General features: G+C 41.8%; 1 protein-coding gene across 2 annotated transcripts in view; it reads left to right on the top strand.

Annotated features, from left to right (window-relative positions):
• NSD3 (nuclear receptor binding SET domain protein 3) overlaps window positions 1-15,305 on the top strand; it is a gene marked incomplete at both ends in the record, with an annotated part of 98,799 nt that overhangs the window by 12,507 nt on the left and 70,987 nt on the right. For both annotated transcript variants that reach the window (XM_080709815.1, XM_080709816.1), the window contains 3 exons: window positions 5,557-5,711; window positions 10,965-11,480; window positions 13,284-13,410. In XM_080709815.1, the coding sequence (XP_080565941.1) occupies window positions 5,557-5,711; window positions 10,965-11,480; window positions 13,284-13,410 (798 nt within the window). The remainder of the gene's footprint in view (window positions 1-5,556; window positions 5,712-10,964; window positions 11,481-13,283; window positions 13,411-15,305) is intronic.

The raw sequence follows: 15,305 nt of genomic DNA, 5'->3' as shown, positions 1-15,305 counted from the left end.
AAGCAGTTCTCTAACGTGTTCTCTCCTGTAACTCTCACAGTGTCAACACTATGAAGTAGGTGGTATTTCCTCCTTATGTGTCAAAAAAATATAGTTAGTTTCAAAGAAATCTTTTTTTTTTTTTTTTTTTTTTTTCTGTAATGAGGGCTGAACCCAGGGGCATTCTACCTCTGAGCTACACACCCAGCCCTATATTATTCTTTATTTTGAAACAAGGTCTCAGTAAGTTGCAGAGGGCCTCACAAGTTGCTGAGGCAGGCCACGAAGTTGCAATCCTTCTGTCTCAGCCTCCCAAGTACTGGGATTACAAGCATGTGCTACCAAGCCTGGCTCAAAGAAATCTTTTTTTTTTTTTTTTTTTTTTTGGTGGTACTAGGGTTCCTGGAAACTCTTCTATCTCCGGGCTACACTTGCAAATCTATTTTATATTTTTATTTGGAAACAGGGTCTCTTAAGCCAGTGATGCTGGCTTAGAACCTGCACAATCCTCCTGTCTCTGCCTCCCAAGCGCAGGGATTACAAGCGTGCGCCACCACGCTCAGCACTCAAAGAAATCTTAATCCATAACTCTGCTCTTAAAACATTACCTAAGCGCATGCTTGTAATCCTGCGCTTTGGAGACTGAGACAGGAGGATCGCACAGGTTCGAAGCCAGCCTCAGCTACTTAGTGAGGCTCTCAGCAGCTTAGTGAGACCTTGTTTCCAAATAAAATATAAAATAGGCCTGGGAGTATAGCCTGGAGGTAGAAAGCCTCTGGGTTCCACCCCCAGTACCACCAAAAAGAAAAAATTTACCTAACCGGAACATGGTGATGCATTCCTATAATTCCAGAACTTGGGAGGCTGAGACAGGAGGAGTGCAGGTTTGAGGACAGCCTCAACAAATAGTGAGACTTGCATCAACCTTGTGAGACCCTGTTTTAAAATAAAAATTAGCCGGGCGTGGTGGCGCACGCTTGTAATCCCCGCGCTTGGGAGGTGGAGACAGGAGGATCGCGCAGGTTCGAAGCCAGCCACGCTGGCTTAAGAGACCCTGTTTCCAAAAGTAAAAAAGTATAAAATGGGTCTGGGAGTGTAGCCCGGAAGTAGAAAGGCTTCCAGGAACCCCAGTACCACCAAAAAAAAAAAAAAAAAAAAAAAAAAACCACTATCCTGGGTTGATCACCAGTACTAAAAAAAAGTGGAAAAATTCCTGCTCACTAATTATGACAACACTAAATATCATAAAATGAAGTTATATCCTTCTTATAAAAAAAGTGGGTGAAAAGCTGGGTGTGGTGACGCACACTTGTAATCTCTGCGCTTGGGAGGCTGAGACAGGAGGATTGCGTAGGTTCGAAGCCTGCCGCTCTGGCTTAACAGACCTTGTTTCCAAATAAAAATATAAAATGGGTCTGGGAGTGTAGCCCGGAGGTAGAAGGCCCCTGGGTTCCATCCCTAGTACCACCAAAAACAAACAAACAAACAAACCAAAAAAAAAAAAAAGTATAAAATAGGTCTGGGAGTGTAGCCTGGAGGTAGAAGGGTTTCCAGGAACCCCAGTACCACCAAAAATAAAAAATATATATCCAAAGGGTGTTGACCAATGTCTCTGATGTCCTTCAGGTCTCTAATAATCCATGGTTCTGTGAGTGAGTGCTAAAGAAAAGGCCAGAATTCTTCAAGAAAGCCAAATCTTCTTAAAACAATCCACGGGGAGGGAGGAGAATACAGAGGGAAATATGCCAAATGATGTATATGTTTGAAAATATCATGTTGAATCTTAACATGTTGTGTAGTTACAATGCAGCAATTAAAGCTGATTGTGGTGGTGTACCTGTAATCCCAGTACTTGGGAGGCTGAGAAAGGAGGATTGCAGGTTTTTAGTCAGCTTTAGCAACTTAGGCCCTGTTTCAAAGTAAAATAGGGCTGGACGTATAGTTCAGAGATAGAATGCCCCTGTGTTCAACCCTCAGTACCACTAAAAGAAAAGTATAAAAACAAGTAAAATTAAAGTTAATGTGTGATATCAAAAATTATGTAAATAAGACAATCCCTGTCATCTCTGGGCCTCTAGAACCTCCTGAGAAATATCAACATGAGAAAGTCAGCTCTTCAGTTTGCTCCTCAGGAGTGCATCCTTTTGAAATTATAGGAAGTGTCACATTTAATTACTTTATGAAAACCAGCTACTTTTATATTTCTGTGCAATATAAATGAAAGCATAATTTATGTCTAATCTATATTGTAAAGGAAACATTTAAATTTAATTTTATTAATTAACATAACCTGGTCTGGTGCTCCCTAGGCAATCTCCTAACTTTAGTGCCAGAAAAACTCATTTTGTTTATATTGCTAACAGAAATCTGAGAATTTAGATTTAAAAAGGATACATATTTTTTATTTTAAAAATTCTAAAATGTGCTTTCTGTCTTCAGTGTGTGTGTGTGTGTGTGTGTGTGTGTGTGTGTGTGTGTGTGTATGTATGTATGTGGTACTGGGTATTGAATCCAGGGGTATTTTACCTCTGAGCTACAGCCCCAGCCCTATTTTTTTTGTGTGTGTGTGTGTGTGTGTGTGTGTGTGTGTGTGTGTTACTAGAGGTGGAACCATGGGGCTTTTCTACCTCTGGGCTATACTCTCAGACCTTTTTTATACTTTATTTGGAAACAGGGTCTCACTAAGTTGCTGAGAGCTTCACTAATAGCTGAGGCTGGCTTCAGACCTCTGTGATCCTCTGTCTTAGCCTCCCAAGTGCTGGGATTACAAGTGTGAGTCACCACGCCTGGCTCCCCAGCCCTGTTTTTTTTATTCCTTATTTTGAAACAGGGTCTCACTAAGTTGCAGAGGGCCTCACTAAGTAGCTGGGTCTGGCCATGAACCTGTGATCCTTGTCTGAGCCTCCTAAGTACTGAGATCACAAGTGCGTACCACCATGCCCAGCCTCAAGTCTTTTTTGTTGTTGTTGTTGTTTTGCAGTACTAGGGATGGAATCAGGGGCATTCTACCTTCGGGCTATACCCCCAGCCCTTTTTTTTATTCTTTATTTTGAAACAGGGTCTCATTGAGTTGCAAAAGGCCTCACTAAGTAGCTCAGGCTGGTTGTGAACCATGATAGTCCTGTCTCAGCCTCCCAAATGCTGGGATTACAAGTGTGTGCTACCATGTCCAGTAGCCTCAGTCTTCTTAAAAAAATAGATTTATTGAGATATAATTTATATACTATAAAATCTACTGTTAAAGAGTAAAAGTCAGTGTTTTTTTTTTTTTAGTAAATCAGAGTTGACTGCCATCATCACAATTTTAGATTATTTTCATTACCCACCAAAAAGAAATGCTATACTCATTAGTGATCCGTCAATACCCACTCCTAGCCCTGAGCTGCCAGAAGCTACTTCCCATCCCTAGAGATTTACCTATTCACCTGGCTTCTCTCACTTAGCATGTTTTTGAGATGCATTTATGTTTTAGCATAATAATGTTACCCTTTGTATTGTTAAATCCTATCTAGTATGGTTTTATTTTTGTGATTTTTGTGATTGAACCCAAGGGCATTATACCTCTTTATTAAAAAAATGCAGACAAAAAATAAATTTGAAGTTGAGTATGGTGGTGCATGCTTGTAATTCCAGTACTTGAGAATCTGAGACAGGAGAATTGCAGGTTCATGGCCAGCCTCAGCAACTTAATGAGGCCCCCACAACTTACTGAGACCCTGTTTCAAAAAAAAAAAAAATCTGATGGCAGAATTTTTGCCTGCATGCTCACTGCCACCTTCTTTTTTCTTCTCCTCCTTCCCCCTTCTTTTTTTTTGTTTTTGTTTTTGTTTTTGTTTTTGTGGTACTGGGGATGGAACCCAGGGACATTCTACCCCAAGCCACACCCCCAGTCCTATTTTTTTGTGTGTGGGTCTGGGGATGGAACCAAGGGGCATTTGACCTCCGAGCTATACCCCCTGCCCTATTTTTTATTTCTTTATTTTGAAACAGGGTCTCACTAAGTTACGGAGGGCCTCATTAAGTAGCTGAGGCTGCCTGTGAACTGTGGTCCTCCAGTCTCAGCCTCCCGAATGCTGGGATTACAAGTGTGCACCACCACGCCCGGTTAGCCCCAGCCCTATTTTTTATTCTTTATTTTGAAACAGGGTCTTGCTGAGTTGCAAAGGATCTCACTAAGTAGCTGAGGCTATCTGTGAACCCGGATACTCCTGTCTCAGGCTCCCAAATGGGATTGCAAGTGTGTGCCACCACGCCTGGCTCTCCTCCTTCTTTCAATGTGTGTGTGTGTGTGTGTGTGTGTGTGTGTGTGTGTGTGTGTGTGTGTGTGTGTGTGTGTCTGTGTGTCTGTGTGTGTGTGGTTTTGGGAATTGAAACAGCATGTTTTATTCTTATTTTGGAACAGAGCCATGCTATATTGATGAGTCTCACTACTTGCTGAGGCTGTCCTTGAACCTGTAATCCTCCTGTTTCAGCCTCCCAAATACTAGAATTATAGGAGTGTAGGAGTGTACCACCATCCTCACTCCTTCCTTCATTTTTTTTTTTTTTTTTTTTTTTTTTTGGTGGTACTGGGGTTCCTGGAAGCCCTTCTATCTCCGGGGTACACTCCCAGACCTATTTTTACATTTTTATTTGGAAACAGGGTCTCCTAAGCCAGCGCGCGCGGCTAGCTTCGAACCTGCGCGATCCTCCTGTCTCTGCCTCCCAAGCGCGGGGATTACAAGCGTGCGCCACCACGCCCGGCTCCTTCCTTCATTTTTTTATGTACCTAGGGATTGAACCCCCAGGGATATTCTACTTCTACTTTTAAGCCATACCCCTAGACCTATTTTATTTTTTATTTTAAAACAGGGTCTCACTGAGTTGCTGAGGCTGTCCTCAAATCTGCAGTCCTCCTATCTCAGCCTCCTAAGTACTCTGCACCACCATGTTCATCTTTTCTTTCTCTTAAAACTTGCTGTTTAGTTGGGCGTGGTGGCGCACGCTTGTAATCCCAAACTTGGGAGGCGGAGACCGGAGGATCACACAGGTTCGAAGCCAGCCTTGCTGGCTTAAGAGACCCTGTTTCCAAATAAAAATATAAAAAATAGCTCTGGGAGTGTAACCCGGAGGTAGAAGGGTTTCCAAGAACCCCAGTACCACCAACAAAACAAAACAAAACAAAAAAACTTGCTGGTTAGTCAGTAGTAGTGATTTTTTACCAGAGTTTTTTGTTTGTTTGTTTTTGGTACTGGGATTGAATCCAGTGCCATTCTCCCTTTAAGTTAGAACCCTAGCCCTATTTTATTCGAAACAGAATCTTGCTAGGTTGATGAGAGTCTCACTACTTGTTAAGGCTGTCCATGTGCCTGTGATCCTTTTGTCTCAGTCTCCCAAGTACTGGGATTACAAACATGCTCCACTATGCTTGGCTTTACAGTATCTATTAATTGTTTAATTGATAGATGTTGAAATACAGCTTAGATCATTCAAAATGTCCAAATTTTAATGGGGAGTAATACTGAGGTTCCTAGGATGGAGGCCCTTTTGGCAAAGTACAAATGTTCTGAAGTGATTAATTACAATTTTTACTTACAGGTGCCCGGGAATATCATGTCCAATTTTTTAGCAACCAGCCAGAGAGGGCATGGGTCCATGAAAAGCGGGTTCGGGAGTATAAAGGTCACAAACAGTATGAAGAATTACTGGCTGAGGCCACCAAACAAGCCAGCAATCACTCAGAAAAACAAAAGGTAATTAATAGCATATTAATATTTTTATTAATCTTTTTTTTTGTGTGTGTGGTACTGGGGATAAAACCCAGGGCCTTGCACCATGCTAGGCATGTGCTCTACCATAGACCTGTACACCCAGCCCTCTAATATGGTTACTACAGTACTTAATTATTAAAACTGAGTGTGGTGGTACATACTTGTAATCCTGGGTACTTGGGAGGCTAAGACAGGAGAATCACAGGTTCGAGACCAACTTCAGCTTGTAGCGAAATTCTCATCAACCTAGCAAGACTAGGTTGTTTCAAAAATAAAATTTTTAGAAAGGGCTGGGGGTAGTCGGGCACGGTGGCGCACCCTGGTTAATCCCGGCGTTTGGGAAGTTGAGACAGGAGGATCTCAGTTCACAGCCAGCCTCAGGTACTAAGTGAATCTCTTCGCAAATCCCTGAGATTCTGTTTCAAAGTAAAGAGTAAAAAAGAAAACAGGGCTCTGAGTGTGGCTTGGAAGTAGAATGCCCCTAAATTTCATCCCCAGTACTGCCAAAATGAATGAATGAATGAATGAATGAATGAATGAGTAAATAAATAAATAAAATAAAGGGCTAAAGGGATGGGAGTGTAGCTTGGAGGTAGAATGCCCATAGGTTCGATCCCTAGTAGCACACACATACACACACAAAAAGTACTTAATAATTTACAATAATTTTTCTTTTTTGTTGTTGTACTGGGGTGGAAACCAGGGGCTTTCTACCTCCAGGCTACACCCCCAGCTCTATTTTATTATTTATTTAGAAACAGGATCTCACTACGTTGCTGAGAGCCTAAGTAGCTGAGGCTGGCTTCGAACCTGAGCGATCCTCCTGTCTCCACCTCCCAAGCACTGGGATTACAAGTGTGCGCCATCACACCCGGCTTACAATAGTTTTTCATACTGAACTCAGATAGCTGTTCAAATGATGTTTTAACATCTTTTTCAGCTTTAATTACTATAAGTAATCATTTGTAGGAGTGTTAATAAGTTTTATTCATTACATAAACAGCATTATAGTAGTTTTAAAAAAAACTTATCTACCTGTTTAATACAATGTTGGGTTCTTTCTCTATGGATTGAAGTAATGTACCTAAGTCTGCTCGGTACTAGTGAAATGTGGGTTTTGCCAGGGGTTTTTGGTGTTTGCCTACCTAATTCCAAAAATATTTATAATTTGTGTGTGTGTATGTAGTGCTGGGATCAAACATTGAACCTCATGCTTAATAGGCAAGTGCTATACCACTGAGCTACACCACCTAAGTCCTATTTGCTTTGTGTGTGTGTGTGTGTGTGTGTGTGTGTGTGTGTGTGTGTGTGTGTGTTCTTTTGGGGATGGTACCAGGGGCATTCTACCAAGCTACATCCCCAGTTCTATTTTTTATTCTTTATTTTGAAACAGGGTCTTACTGAATTGCAAAGGCCCTCACTAAGTAGCTGAGGCTATCCTCAAATTGTGATTCTCCTGTCTCAGTCTCACAAATGCTGGGATTACAAGTGTGTGCCATCACACCTGGCTTTATATTTACTTTTTATTTTGAGACAAGATCTCACTAAATTGCCCACTCTAGCATCAGACTGTGGGCTTGTAGGCATATGCCAGTGCAACTGACCTCTAGCTCAAAGATTTTATTTTATTTTATTGTGGTACTGGGGATTGAACTCAGAAACATTCTTCCTCTGAGCTATATCCCCAGCCCAATTTTACTTCTTAGTTGGAAATAGGGTCTCACTAGGTTGCTGAGAGCCTCGCCAAGTTGCTGAATCTGGCTTCAAACCTACAATCCTCCTGTCTCAGCCTCCACGTACTGGATACCTAGCTTAGAGATTTGTGTATGTGTGTGTGTGTGAGACTAGGGATGGAACCCGGGGACATTCTACCCCCGAGCAACACCCCAGCTCTTTTGTTTTTATTATTATTTTTGGTACTGGAACCCAGGGGCATTCAACCTGCGAGCTACACCCCCAGCCTTATTTTTTATCCTTGATTTTGAAACAAGGTCTTACTGAGTTACAAAGGGCCTCACTAAGTAGTTGAGGCTGTCCATGAACCGCAATCCTCCTGTCTCATCCTCCCAAATGCTGGGATTACAAGCATGTGCCACCACGCCCGTCTTTCCCGGCCTTGTCTTTTTTTTTTTTCCATTAATTAATTAATTCATTCATTTAATCATTTATTTATTTATTTCCTTTTTCTTGAAACAGGATCTCAGTAAGTTGCGAAGGGCCTTACTAAATAACTGATGCTGGGTGCAAATCTATGATCTTCCTATCTTAGTCTCCCAAGAACTGGGATTACAAAAGTGCTTCACTATGCCTGTCTTTAGCTCAGAGATTTTATTTATTTATTATTTATTTATTTATTATTATTTTTATTTTTTGTGGTACTGGGGGTGGAACCCAGAGGCTTTCTACCTCCGGGCTATACTCCCAGACCATTTTATTTTTTTTATTTGGAAACAGGGTCTCACTAAGTTGCTGAGAGCCTCACTAAGTAGCTGAGGCTGGCTTCGAACCTGTGCGATCCTCCTGTCTCAGCCTCCCAAGTGCGGAGATTACAAGCGTGCGCCACCATGCCCAGCTAACTCAGAGATTTTAAACTGAATTATTTATAGTGTGAGTTTCTTATTCTTCAGGAATTTTTCAGTTTTACACTTTTTTTCTGGATACTTTAGATTGAACCCAGGGGCATTATACCTCTGAGCTCCACCCCCAGCCCTTTTTATGTTTTGTTTTGAAATAGGGTCTCCCTAGGTGTGAGAGTCTCGCTAAGTTGTTGAAGGTGGTCTTAAATTTGGGTTCCTTCTGTCTCAGTCTCCCAAGTACTGGGACTATAGGTGTGTACTACCGTGCCTGCCAGTTTTACACATTATAAACTAAATTTTAGCTAGGCATGGTAGCATACACCTATAGTCCCAGTACTTGGAAGGCACAGACAGAAAGATCACAGGTTCAAGACCAGCCTAGGCAACTTAGTGAGATGCTCAGCAACTTAGTGAGACTGTTTTTTTTTTTTTAAACAAAATATTAAAAAGGGGCTGGGGAGTGTAGCTGAGAGGTAAAATAACCCTGGGTTCAATCCCCAGTGCAGTCTATCTGAGGGGGTGGTGAGGGGAAAGAGTGAAACTTTTTAAAACACATGATGTACTTAAACATATCAAAGTCAATCACTAAACCAAGCATGGGAAGAGGGAAGGGGATGGAATGGGATGGGGATTGGGTAAGGGCTAATTGGGTGATGTGTGCCTGTATATCTCCACAAGTTTTTTTTATCCCATTAAGATGTATGACTAAAATGCACCAATAAAAATTTATTTTAATAAGCTAAATTTAGCCGGGAGTGGTAGCACAGGCTTGTAATCTCAGCATTTGGGAGGCTGAGACTGGAGGATCACAGTTCACAGACAGCCTCAGCTACTTAGTGAGGCTCTTTGCAACTCAGTGAGACCCTGTTTCAAAATAAAGAATAAAAAATAGGGCAGGGGGTGTAGCTCGGAGGTCGAATGCCCCTGGGTTCCATCCCCAGATGCACACATACACACAAAAAAGCTAAATTTTGATAAATTTTACCAGACAACATTTTACAGATTTACCTGTCTGTCTGTCTGTCTGTCTGTCTGTCTATCTATCTATCTATTGTCATTTGAACTCAGGGGCTGGTCATCCCAGCCAGTTTTATTTATTTATTTATTTTTTGTGGGTCTGGGGATAGAACCCAGGAACATTCAAACTCTGAGCTACACTACACCCCCTGCCCTGTTTTTGATTCTTTATTTTGAAACAGGGTCTCACTAAGTTGCATAGGGCTTCACTAAGTAGCTGAGGCTGCCCGCGAACTGTGATCCTCCTGTCTCAGCTTCCCAAATGCTGGGATTACAAGCAGTTTTTTTATTTTGAAACAGGGCCTCATTATGTTGCCTAGGCTATCATCCAACCTGCAACCCTCTTGTCTCAGCCTCTCGAGTACTGGGATTATGGGTGGGTGCCACCATGCCCTTCTTGGATATCATTTAACTTCAGTGTTAATTGACTGCTAAAAGAAACCATTTCTGTCATCTTTTTTTCCCTCATTATCACTGGCTTTTTGTGAATTGATGTGAGTAGGACAAATTCCTCTTTGTAAGTCTTGTTCAGCAGAATGGCCAGAAAAGGAAGCGTATACAAGAGAACAGACAGCGGGGCATGGTAATAGACCCTTGTAATCTCAGCATTTGGGAGGCTGAGACAGGAGGATCGCAGTTTGAGAGTAGACTCAGCTACTACCTAGTGAGGTCCTTTGCAACTTAGTGAGACCCTGTTTCAAAATAAAGAATAAAAAATAGGGCTGGGGGTGTAGCTAGGAGGTAGAATGCCCCTGGGTTCCATCCGCAGTACCACACACACAAAAAAAAGAATAGACACTCATGCTTACTAATAGAGCAATACAAATTTACCTAGCTACAGAGTTAAGACACCACATATTTGATCGAAAAACCAACAGTATCAGGATGAAGCTAGGTATGGTGACTCACAGCTATTATTCCAGTACTTGGGAGGCTGAGGCAGGAGGTTGGAAGGATTTATTTTTGTTTGTTTGTTTGTTTGTTTGTTTTTGTGGTACCATGAATGGAATCAAAGGGCATTCTACCTCCAAGCTACACCTCCTGCCCTATTTTTATTTTTTATTTTGAATAGGGTCTAAGTTACGGAGGGCCTCACTAAGTAGCTAAGGCTGACCACAAACCTGCAGTCCTCCCATCTCGGCCTCCCAATGGTGGGCTTGCGAGTGTGTGCCACCACGCCTGGCTTGTAGGATGGACGTCTGAGGCCAGCCCTGGAGAGAGACCCTCAGCAGCTTAGACTCTGGCTCAGAATAAATGAAATAGGGCCGGGCGGGCGGTGACGCTTGTCATCCCAGGACTTGAAAGGCGAGGCCGGGGGGGCGCAGGTCTGTGGCCAGCCTCAGCTACTGAGTGAGGCCCTCCACAAAATAGGACTAGGGTTGTAGCTCAGAAGTAGAGTGCTCCTGGCTTCAATCCCTGGTACCACAAAAAATAAAAAAGAAAAGAAAAGAAAAAGAGAAAGAAAGGAGAAAACCAAAAAGTAGACAAATAAAATAGGACTTGGAGTGGTGTAGCTCAGGATAGAATGTGCCTGGATTCATCCCCCCACACACACACACCTGCATTGCATGGGAAATACAGGTGGTTTTTATGTACCTGTAAGATTAAAGCATGTCGTCTAATGCCTGTATGTTTATTAAAGATTCGGAAACCCCGGCCTCAGAGAGAACGTGCTCAGTGGGATATTGGCATTGCCCATGCAGAGAAAGCATTGAAAATGACTCGAGAAGAAAGAATAGAACAGTATACTTTCATCTATGTTGATAAGCAGCCTGAAGAGGCTATATCCCAAGCAAAAAAGAATGTTGCTTCCAAGACCGAAGTTAAAAAACCCCGGAGACCCAGATCCATACTGAACACACAGTCAGAACAGACCGACTCGGGGGACGTGGCCTGCTCACAATCGAGGACTGAGATTCGGAGACAGAGCCAGAGGCGACACACAAGTGTGGAAGAGGAAGAGTCACCGCCTGTTAAAATAGCCTGGAAGACTGCAGCGGCCAGGAAGTCCCTACCGGCTTCCATCACCATGCACAAAGGGAGCCTGGATTTGCAGAAGTGTAACATGTCTCCAGTTGTGAAAATCGAACAAGTGTTTGCTCTTCAGAATGCAACAGGAGATGGAAAATTTATTGATCAATTTGTTTATTCAACAAAGGTACCTCCTTTTTTATGGGTTCTTAGGAAAATGATATTTTAAACATAGCTTTGAAATTTCATAAAACAAGTACCTTACTTAAATACTCTCTGCATGTATTTACTTAAAACATACAGTCACATTTACTCTGTGGACAAAAAAGCCATAGGCAACAAGGCCATGTTTTCTTCTGTTTTGCCCCTCTTTTGTAATATTCCCATCTGCAGTAGATTAATCTTGAGCTATGCAGCCAGAATTGAGCTTAGCTCCCAAAAATCATAGGAAAAGAGCTGGGCCGTTTGCCTGTTTCTAGTTTGTAGAGTTTTTCTTTGTTGCAAAATATGCTTCATATTAAAAATTATTTTTTTCAGTTGTCTTAACTAGTGGCAAACACTACTGGGCTAATTGCTGCAAGCCTATTGGGTTGTACCAGCAGTTTTGTAAGGCTCTGCTTGGCCTCCAGTCTGCATTTTAGAAAAATCCCCTACTGTGTCTGTTAAGAACAGTTCATTGTGGTGACAGCTTGGGTAGCAGAGTAGAAGCTCCTTTCACAGACCGATTTCCCGATTGCTGCTCTGGGCCTCCATTTAAGGCACTTACAGTGTAGCTTTACAACATGTAAACTCTTGCCTCACTTGGGTAATATGTTTATGTCCTCACCACCCTCCCAGTCCACCACGATTGGGGGCTTGTGATTTTCACTTAGTTGCATCTCATGTGTGTGTTCTTTAAAGAATTCTTTGTTTATTTTCTCCTAATAGAGTCATAGGCACATTAAAATGATTAAATATAGGGATTTTCCCATTAGTAATGTATTTTCTTAGAAATGTTAAGGGTCATCTTTTCATGTAAGTTCAACTGACTTCATTAAGGTGAAGCCACCTGGAATGCTAAAGCTGTGGTCTTTGCTTGAGTCTCTTAAGAGCTAATGAATATTTTGCATCTCTTTTTAATGCAGATTGACTTTTTTCTTAGAAGTAGTTTTATCTACTTCTGGATGCATAAATCAAACTTTCTACTCTGAGATAAAACTTAACTTTAAAAAATATAAATGTTTCACTTCTTTATTTCTATTCCATTTCATTAAAATACTTAAATGAGACCCAAACCAATTGTACCTTTTTTAAAAAAAATCTGTTCCAAGTTACTTATTTGGCCGCATTTTGTTCACTGTGGATGATACATTTTTTTTACTTCAGGATGCTTTTGTTGACCTTCCAGTCCTTTTTTTTTTTTTTTGGTGGTACTGGGGATGGAACCCAGAGGCTTTCTACCTCCGGGCTATACTCCCAGACCTTTTTTTTTTTTTTATATTTTATTTGGAAACAGGGTCTCACTAAGTTGCTGAGAGCCTCACTAAATAGCTGAGGCTGGCTTCGAACCCCTGTGATCCTCCTGTCTCAGCCTCCCAAGCGCAGGGATTACAAGCGTGTGCCACCACGCCCGGCAACCTTCCAGTCTTTTTAATAGATGCTTTACCAAAAGAAAATGACTGGTGTTCTTTTTCCTATTATATAATAAAGAAAGAAATTATCCATACTAGAAAATATTTTGATTTTGACAGAAAATGGGGTGACAACAGGCTCATTATTTGGAAGTATTTATCACCTGGACTTGGACAAGTGTGGTTCCCCCCACAAGATCTCACTGCACATTCAGAATACATCCTGTGTTGACTTAATACACTTGCCCACTGGTGGCTGGACATCAACTATAATCAGGATCATTCAGATTCAAGAAAGTTATTATGTTAAGGCCATCTCTGTGAGCCTTTGACACCATTTGCCTGGTGATCACCTGTTTTTATTTTGCCTTATTTTAAAGGGAATTGGTAACAAAACGGAAATAAGTGTCAGGGGGCAAGACAGGCTTATAATTTCTTCACCAAACCAGAGAAATGAAAAGCCAATGCAGAATGTATCATCTCCTGAAGCAACATCTGGTCCAACAGGTATGTATGAGTGAGGAGTCAATAGATCCATTTCAAGGTCGTCAGTCTTTTCTGCTGTAACACGGTAGCCATGTTCCAAAGAAACTTTCCTTTCTTTTTTTTTTCTTTTTTCTTTTTTTGTGGGTCTGGGGATGGAACCCAGGGGCATTCAACCTCCGAGCTACACCCCCTGCTCTATTTTTTATTCTTTATTTTGAAACAGGGTCTCACTAAGTAGCTGAGGCTGTCTGCGAACCACGATCTTCTGGTCTCAGCCTCCCGAATGCTGGGATTACAAGCGTGCGCCACCAAGCCCAGCTCCAAAGAAACTTTTTGTTATCAAAATAAATTATAGAGCTGGGTGTTGTGATATGCACTCATAGTCCCACCTACTTGGGAAGCTGAGATGGAAGGATAACTTGAGTTTAGGAGTTCGAGGCCAGCTACGTAGCAAGATCCTGTCTCAAAAAAAAAAGTAAATTTTATTTTAAAAATTGAACTTTAGCTGGGCATGGTGGCATATACTTATAATCCCAGCTCTTGGGAGGCTGAGACAGGAGGGTTTGCACAGATATGAAGCCCAGCCTAAGCAATTTAGTGAGGCTCTCAGCAACTTAATAAGATCCTGTCCCCAAATAAAACATAAAAAATAGATCTGGGAATATAGCCTGGAGGTAGAATGCCCCTGGGTTCCATCCCCAGTACCAAAAAATAAAGAAATAAAAATTGAACTTTATGCCGGGCATGGTAGTGTGTGCTTGTAATCCCAGTGACTGGGAAACAAACAGGAGGATCGCAGGTTCGAGGACAGCCTCAGTAGCAAGACTCTCATCAACCTAGTGAAACCCTGATTCAAAATAAAAATAGGGCCAGGCGTGGTGGTGCATGCTTGTAATCCCAGTGCTTGGGAGGCTGAAACAGGAGGATCCCACAGGTTCAAAGCCAGCCTCAGCTACTTAGTGAGGCTCTCAGCAACTTAGTGAGACCCTGTTTCCAAATAAAGTATAAAATTGGTTGGGGAGTATAGCCTGGGGGTAGAAAGCCCCAGGGTTCCTCCCTTAGTACCACCAAAATAATAAATAAATAAATAAATAAATAAATAAATAAATAAATAAATAAATGAAATAAAAATAGGGCTGGGAGTGTAGCTCAGAAGTAGAATTTCCTTGAGTTCAGTCCTTAGTACTGTGTGTGCGCACGCGCACACACGACTTTATAAACAATTATTTTGATGGGAAATAATGGGTTAGAATCTAAAGAGCTTTTCTTTTTTTCTTTCTTTCTTTTCTTTTCTTTCTTTCTTTTTTTTTTTTTTTTGTGGTACTGGGATGGAACCCAGGGGCTTTCTACCTCCGGGCTACACTCCCAGACCTTTTTTTTCTATTTTATTTGGAAACAGGGTCTTACTAAGTTGCTGAGAGCCTCACTGAGTAGCTGAGGCTGGCTTCGAACCCGTGTGATTCTCCTGTTTCAGCCTCCCAAGTGCGGGGATTACAAGCGTGCGCCACCACGCCCGGCTTTTAAAGAGCTTTTCTTATGGCAACAGTTTTGCTTCAATAAGATGATTCTATAATTAAGAGTATAGCTATACGCCAGGTATGGTAGAACATAATCCTAGTACTTAAGAGTCTGAGAGTCTTAACAGGAGAGTCACAGGTTTGAGTCAGATTCTCAACAACTTAGCAAGACTCTTAGCAATCCTATTTAAAAAATTAAAACAAATGCAGTGCGCAGTGGTACACCTGTAGTCCCAGTACTTGAGAGGCTGAGACAGGAGAATTACAGGTTCAAAGACAGCCTTAGCAACTTAGCAAGGCTCTGTTTTGAAATAAAGAATTAAAAAAAGGGGTGTAAGCCAGGTGCAGTATGCACGCTTGTAACCCTAGTGCTTGGGAGGCTGAGACAGGAGGACCATA

This window comes from Muscardinus avellanarius, assembly GCF_963383645.1.
Source record: "Muscardinus avellanarius genome assembly, chromosome: 14".
In the NCBI taxonomy this organism is placed as follows: Eukaryota; Metazoa; Chordata; class Mammalia; order Rodentia; family Gliridae; genus Muscardinus; species Muscardinus avellanarius.
The sequence above is the reverse complement of the archived record's forward strand: the minus strand, read 5'-3'. Positions and strand labels throughout refer to the sequence as shown.